An 8,983-nucleotide genomic window follows, 5' to 3' on the forward strand; every position below is an offset into this window, starting at 1 on the left:
TTAATTCTTTTTTTTAAACTGAAGTATAGTTGATGTACAATATTATATAACTTACAGGTGTACAGTGTAGTGATTCACAATTTTTAAAGCTTATACTCCGTTTATAGTTATTAAAACGCATTGTCTACATTCCCCATGTTGTACAATATATCCTTATTGTAGTTTATTTTATACCTAATAGTTTGTACCTCTTAATCCCCTGCCCCCTACCTAGCCCATTTCCCCTTCCCTCTCCTCACCAGTAACCACTAGTTTGTTCTCTACATCTGTGAGTCTTCTTCCTTTTTGTTATATACACTAGCTGTAGTTTTTAGATTCCACATATAAGTGATGTCATACAGTATTTGTCTTTCTCTGTCTGACTTATTTCACTTAGCATAATGCCCTCCATGTCCATCCATGTTGCTGCAAATGGCAACATTTCATTCTTTTTTATGGTTGAGTAGTATTCCATTGTATGTATGTGTATGTGTGTATATATATATATATATATATATATATATATATATATATACACACACCATATCTTGTTTATCCATTTATCTGTTGATGGACAGTCTGCTTCCATATTTTGGCTGCTGTAAATAATGCTGCTATGAACTTTGGGGTGCACATATCTTTTTGAATTAGTGTTTTTGTTTTTTTCGGATATATACCCAGGTTTTTTAATTCTTGATGTATGTTTCTCAGGGTATTATCAGACCGTTTATCAATAGCTTAAAAAAAAAAAGACTATTTTCTTAGTGCAGTTTTAGGTTCACAGCAAAGTTGAGAGGAAGGTAAAGAGATTTCCCCTACATCCCCTACCCCTTGCACGGGCAGCCTCCCCCATTATCATTAAACCCCACCAGAGTGGCACATTTGTTACATCGATGAACTTATATTCACATATCACTATCACCTAAAGTTCCGTAGTTGACATTAGGGTTCACTCTTGCTGTTGTACATTCTATGGGTTTGGACAAATGTATCGTGAAATGTGTCCACCATTACAGTATCATACAGAGTAGTTTTCACTGCCCTGAAAATCCTCTGTGCTCTGCTGTCCCTCCTTCTCCCCAAATAGCTGCTTTTTATCATTTTATTGGGAATGGTAGGTACTGAGGTACATTTCCAAAAGTGATTATTAAAAGTTTTGATTCCTACAAAATGTGTGTCCCCCAAGTAAGATCCAACCTGATACTTGGAAAAGTGTTGATTCTTTTTTGTTTGTTTGTTTGTTTGTTTTTTGGCTGCATCACGCAGCTTGCAGGATTAAGATTAGTTCCCCGGGCTTCCCTGGTGGCGCAGTGGTTGGGAGTCTGCCTGCCAGTGCAGGGGACACAGGTTCGAGCCCTGGTCTGGGAGGATCCCACATGCCACGGAGCAACTAGGCCCGTGAGCCACAACTACTGAGCCTGCGTGTCTGGAGCCTGTGCTCCGCAACAAGAGAGGCCACGACAGTGAGAGGCCCGCGCACCGCGATGAAGAGTGGCCCCCACTTGCCGCAACTAGAGAAAGCCCTCGCACAGAAATGAAGACCCAACACAGCCAAATATAAATAAATAAATAAATAAATAAATAAATAAAACTTCTAAAAAAAAAAAAAAAATAGAAGTTCTCAGCCCTGGTTGCATGTTAAAATCACCTGGGGAACTTTAAAAAAAAAAAAAAAAAAAAAAAAAAAAAAAAGATTAGTTCCCCAACCAGGGATCCAACCTGGGCCCCCTGCAGTGGAAGCTCGGGGTCCTAACCACTGGACCGCCAGGGAATTCCTAGAAAAGCGTTGATTCTTAAGTAGTTCTGGCGTTAGCACAGAAATAGATTATTCTCCTAAAACAGAGTAAGAAAACCCCCGAGGCTCTCATCTGTCTTCGTAGATAGACGCATCCTGACCACTTTTGCACAGCTGTCCTTGAGCATCTCCCCTGTTTGGGTACCAGCCTTTTCCAGGATCACTCGCCAGATGACTTATGAGCAGCCAATCAATGCAGGGCATCCTCTGATTTGAATATCCCTGTGGTGTGTAGGAGGCGATCATTACACCTAAGGATGTAGGGGAAGGAGGAGAAGAAGAAGGTGAAGAGGAGGAAGAAGAGGAGAACGTAGAGGATGCTCAGGAGCTCTTGGATGGCATCAAGGAAAGCGCGGAGCAGGATGCAGGTAACCGCGCAGCACACGGCCGTGCTGCTTCTGTAACGGTGGGATTTATCTCCTTGTTATAAAAAACTACTTGTTTGCTATTAAAAGTAAAGTACAGAAATTATAACAACCACACACACACACACAAAATCATTCACTATCTCAACCCTGGGGGAAAAACATCCCCATTAACGTTTTGTTGACTATTGGTTATAAGATGGGAAAGAATGACCTACGTTTTAAAAAAATCAAATGTGTAGTCATAAATATTTATAAAGCATCAAAAAACATTAATTAAAAGGCAAAGGGCAGGGCTTCCCTGGTGGCGCAGCGGTTGAGAATCTGCCTGCCAATGCAGGCGACACGGGTTCGAGCCCTGGTCTGGGAAGATCCCACATGCCGCAGAGCAACTGGGCCCGTGAGCCACAACTGCTGAGCCTGCGCGTCTGGAGCCTGTGCTCCGCAACGGGAGGGGCCGCGATAGTGAGAGGCCCGCGCACCGTGATGAAGAGTGGACCCCGTTTGCCACAACTAGAGAAAGCCCTCGCACAGAAACGAAGACCCAACACAGCCATAAATAAATAAATTAATTAATTAAAAAAAAAAAAAAGGCAAAGGGCAAATCAGGAAAAAGTATTTGCCACCAATATGACAAAGAGTTAATAGCCTTCATGCATAAAACGCTCAGGCAAACTAATTAGAACATCATTAAATTCTGAAGAGAAAAAAAAATGGATGAATAACTTGGACCAATAATTCATTCATTCAGGAAGAAATACAAATAAATAGAAAAATATTCTTGCCCACGGGGTAATTTTAACCAGTTTGTTGAACACATGCATCCCAGTAAGGTGTCCCTTTAAACTCAAACTCTGGACTCATTCTTTCCCCACCCTTGGATGGAATTTCAGGCTGGTCCCACTGCAGCTCTTACCTAATAAGTAAGTGGGCTCTCTGTTTATTCATGCTTTCAGAAGTCCATTCCAATCAAATCATCACAAACTAAGTTTTGAACTGAGATGTCTTTAAGGGAGCTTGCCACCCAGCAGGAAAGCAGTCAGCAGCAGTTATGAGAAAAATAAGACCACTTCATTTTTACACCTAGATAGTTGAGAACCTCCATCAAACTGGTAATACTGGCATTGGCTATAAACCAGTCCAACGTACAAGCAAGTTTAGACTCTTACTCAATGGAGAATTTCCCCCCTCCCATCCTATCAAGCACGTTTGGTTTCCTGACTCTTACTTCTCCCATCTTGCTGGTGGCTGTCTGATCCTCCAGGGTTGGGCTGGGGCCAGTCGGGGTCAGGGAAGAAGGACAGAGTTATAAACTGGCCCTCCCCCTGAGGACCGCCCACTGCATTCCCCTGGGGCCCGCTCTGGACCGCCCTCCCCGTCTCAGGTCTTCTGGCACCCCACCCTTTGTCCCTCCAGGCGGTCGTCTTCCCAGCTGTTCTTCGTCAGGAGTAATCCCTTCACACCCTCCACTGAAGTCCTGTTTACCCCTCTTCCTCTCCTTCCCCCAGGCCACTCCAGTCTAGTTTATGGGGTGGAGAAAATGTCTTTGTCTGCGTACACTGAGCATCCACTTAAATCAGCTCATCGTCTGAGTCTGGATTTCTGCTCTGGTGTGGGCTGGGCCAGGAGGAGATGGAATTTGGAATCCCAGAGCAATTGCCCAGAGGAAAAGGTATGCAGAAAACGCAGATCAACACTTTGAGATATGACACTGCCCCTGCCTCGCCTGTGACGTTGGGGAATCACTATCTTGGTTTTAGAGTTTAATAGCGTCCTGGCTCCTAGCTTTTGGGAGAGGGGAAAAAAACAAAATAAGACATTCCATTGTGAGGATGCCTGTGGAAGGAAGTCTGGCAAGGCCACATGAAAGGGCAGGGGAGTGGGAGTTTTAGGAATCCACAGGTGAACACGGCCATGTGTACATACACTGTAAGCCTGGGGTGTAGGGCCAGAAACAAACACAGGTGTAGGGCCAGAAACATTTACTGACAGGAACATATAACTGGTCCCTGCAAGGACCCAAAAGTCTTATCCAAGGACTTGGTGTAACAGGATGACGTGAAGTACCGACTGGGCTCTTTTCACGTCCAGGGAGGTGACCACACAGAACAAGATTTATGGCCGAGAGCAGCCACTGCATCACCCAAGTTCAAGAAGGGCCTGTCCTTGGCAGCAGATTCTGTTCTTCCCACAGATGCAAGAGAGGCCAAACTGGGTCAGCAGCCTGTGTCTTCAGAGGCGAACGGGGAGGGAGGCAAGCCTGCCCGCTGTCAGTACGCCCTCCCACCCACTTCCTACAAGACGGCGATACTGCAGTCAGGCCCCTTTAACCTTAGGAAAGTACTTTTTTCTTCAGGTTTGTCCAAAACTCCTTCCTATTCATATTTACCTGAAACTAGAACACGGACTCAGGTCATGTTTAAACAAAATAACACCTGTGAACCCGTGGCATTAACCTATGTAGAAATTTCACAGAACGGGGACGCAGAGGTTAGCGCACTTCTCCCTCACGTGAACCAACGTGTCATCATGTTAGTCTAAGGATTCCAGCAAGACAGATCTCACGATCCCACAGTGAGGCACCTCCGTATCCTTTTCTATTCATGATTCCACTCCCGTCGGCCCCTGACCGTTCAGCCAAAATAGGGACTCGGTGAATGCACTAGAATGCACAGAATCCCACTGGTAGGTGGGATTCCAGGTGATCATTGAACTAGTCTTTCAACTTTTCTATGAGTTTGAAAATAAAAAGTTGGGGAGAGGGATATATGTAAACGTATCAACTTTTATGTTGATAGTGTAGTGTCTCTACTGTGTATGGATTATTTTAAAAACCTTGGTTGCAGCTGTTTTCTTTTTTTTTAAGAGGTTATCTGCCTTTTTATTATTGATTTGAAGAAATCTTTTGTATGTTCTGAATATAAATCCTTTGTTGGATATATGTATTATAAGAATCTTATACTTTTTGTCTTGCTTTTTCGTTTTGCTGTTTTTATCTTTTGATGAGAAGGTCTTAATTTTTTTTTTTTAAATAAATTTATTTATTTATTTATTTTTGGCTGTGTTGGGTCTTCGTTTCTGTGAGAGGGCTTTCTCCAGTTGCGGCAAGCGGGGGCCACTCTTCATCGCGGTGCGCGGGCCTCTCACTGTCGTGGCCTCTCTTGTTGTGGAGCATAGGCTCCAGACGTGCAGGCTCAGTAGTTGTGGCTCACGGGCCTAGTTGCTCCGCGGCATGTGGGATCTTCCCAGACCAGGGCTCGAACCCGTGTCCCCTGCATTGGCAGGCAGACTCTCAACCACTGCGCCACCAGGGAAGCCCCAGCTATCTGTTTTTAAACCGAGTTTTAGTAATTATGAATATGCGTTAATATTAGCATTTTAAATATTACTGTTATTTGAAAGGCAGACTTAAAATTTAAAAAAAAGAGGAAGAAGCAGTGTGGTGTTTTAAAGGCCATCCAGCAGGGCTGTGCTCATTCACTTTAAAACAGAAGTGACCATCCCCTTCCGAGATGCTCAACGCTGGCCAAGACCATGAGTGTATCTCCAGGAGGTCATGGTTCTCTAGAAAAAGGCACCTGGGCTTGGCCCTTTGTGTACTCACATTCCATAATTATCATAAACTGCTACTCAAGCTCCCTTCTGGCATAATGAACACTTATTTCTAAAACAAACGGAAATGAATGGCAAAGCTCACTGCCTGAAATAAACCAAAGGATGCCTTGGAGGGGGCCGAAGCTAGATTTCCGAGTATGTGCCTTTCCTTACCAGCGAAGCCTTTGAAAATTGAAAATAGAATGTTTAAATAAAAATTGTCTTTGGATATCAGTGGATCCCTCAGTAGGGCTCAGTAGTTGTGGCACATGGGCTCGGTAGTTGCAGCACACAGGCTCTCTAGTTGTGGGGCACGGGCTCAGTTGCCCCATGGTATGTGGGAGCTTAGTTCCCAGACCAGGGATTGAACCTGCATCCCCTGCATTGGAAGCCAGATTCTTAACCACTGGACCACCAGGGAAGTCCCCCCCTTGACATTTTTAAAATGTGGCTTTAGGGACTTCCCTGGAGGTCCAGTGGTTAGGACTCCGTGCTTCCACTGCAGGGGGCATGGGTTTGATTCCTGGTAGGGGAACTAAGATCTCGCATGCACTGCGCGGCGGAAAAAAAAAAAAAAAAAAAGAATGTGACTTTATTTCTTTACAGCATCTTGAACCTTACTGAGAAGTAACGTCAAATCATTTTGAGGAATTTCATTATGTTAAATAACACCTTTGATTTTTTTTTTTTGTCTCTGCCATAATGTTTAAATTTCTGAAAGACACAATTATTTTCTGAATCAGTTACTGCCTAATGATTCGTGTGGCAATGAAAGGTAGAAGAAAGGAGAGGTGTTTTAATTAGATCATTTTACTGTCATTAACAGAGTAATAAAAAGAGACCCCAAATTATTTTATATTGTAGACCCACTGATAAACTGAAAGTATAGTGCTACCCTAGAAAGAGCTTTGGAGATCAATTTCTCAAATTCGTCAAGCTTGCATTACTGTAATGTATACATTAAGCCATGTAAGGGCAGGGCTGTGCCTTAGAAATGATAGCTGTTCAACAGTTACATGATAGATGAATATTTTGGAGGAGTTACATCATATTGTCTTGGAAACACTGATAGTTTTAGAACAAACTCCTAAATCCTCAGCCCCCGCCCAAGCAACTGCAGGAACCCTGTGTCCATGGCTGGAGAGGGAACTGTCCAGTGGGACGAAGGTCTGAAATGCCCACTGGAAAAGACAGGGAAGAGGGGGACACGCTCCTTTCTGCAGCCTTAAAGAGAACAGTGCCTTTAAGGGTCAAGATCAAGGTTGATTCTTATTCAAATGCCGCAAATATTTATTGGGCACCTACTATTAATAAATTGTGTGTAGGGAATTCCCTGACGGTCCAGTGATTAGGACTCTGGGGTTTCACTACCCGAGGGCCATGGTTTGATCCCTGGTCAGGGAACTAAGATCCCACAAGCCGTGCGGTAGAGCCAAAAAAAAAAAAAGGAAAGGTAAAATAAAAAAAAATAAATAGATCGTGTGGCATCAGCATGCATGAATACTATCCCACTGAATTCTCACAACAGAAGTATTTATTATCACGTATTAAGGTTATAGAAGCATATATCAAAACAGAATTGAGTAAATCCTGCTGGCAAGTGAGAACACTCTGGATTCCTCCAATTACTCCTCATTCAACTTCAACCAAAAGTTGTGACCACGGAAGAACATTCTGGAAGTGCAGACATAAACATCCGATTCTGTTCTTTCTCGCAGACAAGCTCACTGGGTTCTCCTACTTTATTGGTCATGAGAGTTCATGTGTTGTGTTCAAAATACAAAACCACATATTTTTCACTTTAATGCAAAAATAAGAGATTTTCAATAGTAATTTTGATTACACAAGAATTTTTGAGATCACTTTACTTTTTAATTTTTTTTAACATCTTTATTGGAGTATAATTGCTTTACAATGGTGTGTTAGTTTCTGCTTTATAACAAAGTGAATCAGCTATACATATACATATATCCCCATAGCTCTTCCCTCTTGCATCTTGCTCCCTCCCACCCTCCCTATCCCACCCCTCTAGGTGGTCACAAAGCACCGAGCTGATCTCCCTGTGCTATGCAGCTGCTTCCCACTAGCTATCTGTTTCATGTTTGGTAGTATATATATGTCCATGCCACTATCTCACTTTGTCCCTGCTTACCCTTCCCCCTCCCCGTATCCTCAAGTCCATTCTCTAGTAGGTCTGCATCTTTATTCCCGTCTTGCCCCTAGGTTCTTCATGACCATTTTTTTTTTTTTTTTAGATTCCATATATTTGTGCTAGCATACGGTATTTGTTTTTCTCTTTCTGACTTCACTTTGTATGACAGACTCTAGGTCCATCCACTTCACTACAAATCACTCAATTTCGTTATGTAGAATGTGACTGCACAGTAATTTTTTTTTCTTTTTATTAGGTCGACTAGAAGATGAATATATAATTAGATTTATAAAAGAAAAGCTAAAATCCATGCCTTGCAAGAATCAAGGTTACATTTTGGATGGATTCCCAAAGACCTATGATCAAGCCAAAGACCTGTTCAACCGTAAGTGTGGGTGTTACCTTTATTTTGAATGTTTACATTCAAATAAGTTGCAGTTTTACTGTTCAGAGTAATAATAGTCACAATTAAAAAAAAAAATCGGAGCGACTATATCTAAAATGCAGGCTTTCCTAGTTATGGCTAGTTTTCATTAGTGACTACTAGTTAAAATATTTAATTATTTTAAAAATAATTTTATTTATTTATTTATTTATTTATTTATTTATTTATTTATTTATTTATTTATTTATTGGCTGGGCCGGTTCTTAGTTGCAGCATGCGGACTTTTTAGTTGCGGCATGCATGCAGGATCTAATTCTCCAACCAGAGATTGACCCAGGCCCCCTGCATTGGGAGTGCGGAGTCTTACCCACTAGACCACCAGGGAAGTCCCAAAATATTTAAATTTTTTTGCAGTATCCTTAGTAATAATATGTAACAAACTTGACGATGTATATTTTGTTTTACCAGAAGAAGAGGAAGAGGAAGAAGCCAGAGGCAAAATGTTTCCCTTTGATAAATTAATCATACCTGGTAAGTTTAAAATACTTCTCCAAGGTCATGTTTAAAGGAATGCCATTTGATATCTCTTTTGTACCAGAACAATCTTTTTGATGTGAATAAAGTAGCTTTGTTTGTTTGTTTTAGGAAAAAAGTAAAACGATACACTTAAAATCAAACTTCCAAACTAAAGAATTCACTGGGGGTAAATATCA

General features: G+C 42.0%; 1 protein-coding gene across 1 annotated transcript in view; it reads left to right on the forward strand.

Moving 5' to 3' along the window:
* Positions 1-8,983, forward strand: part of AK7 (adenylate kinase 7) — a 56,170-nt gene that overhangs the window by 36,087 nt on the left and 11,100 nt on the right. Inside the window, exons 12-14 of the mRNA XM_036845259.1 lie at positions 2,010-2,142; positions 8,142-8,270; positions 8,739-8,801. Coding sequence (XP_036701154.1) covers positions 2,010-2,142; positions 8,142-8,270; positions 8,739-8,801 — 325 coding nt within the window. The remainder of the gene's footprint in view (positions 1-2,009; positions 2,143-8,141; positions 8,271-8,738; positions 8,802-8,983) is intronic.

Source organism: Balaenoptera musculus, chromosome 2 (genome assembly GCF_009873245.2).
Source record: "Balaenoptera musculus isolate JJ_BM4_2016_0621 chromosome 2, mBalMus1.pri.v3, whole genome shotgun sequence".
Lineage (NCBI taxonomy): Eukaryota > Metazoa > Chordata > Mammalia > Artiodactyla > Balaenopteridae > Balaenoptera > Balaenoptera musculus.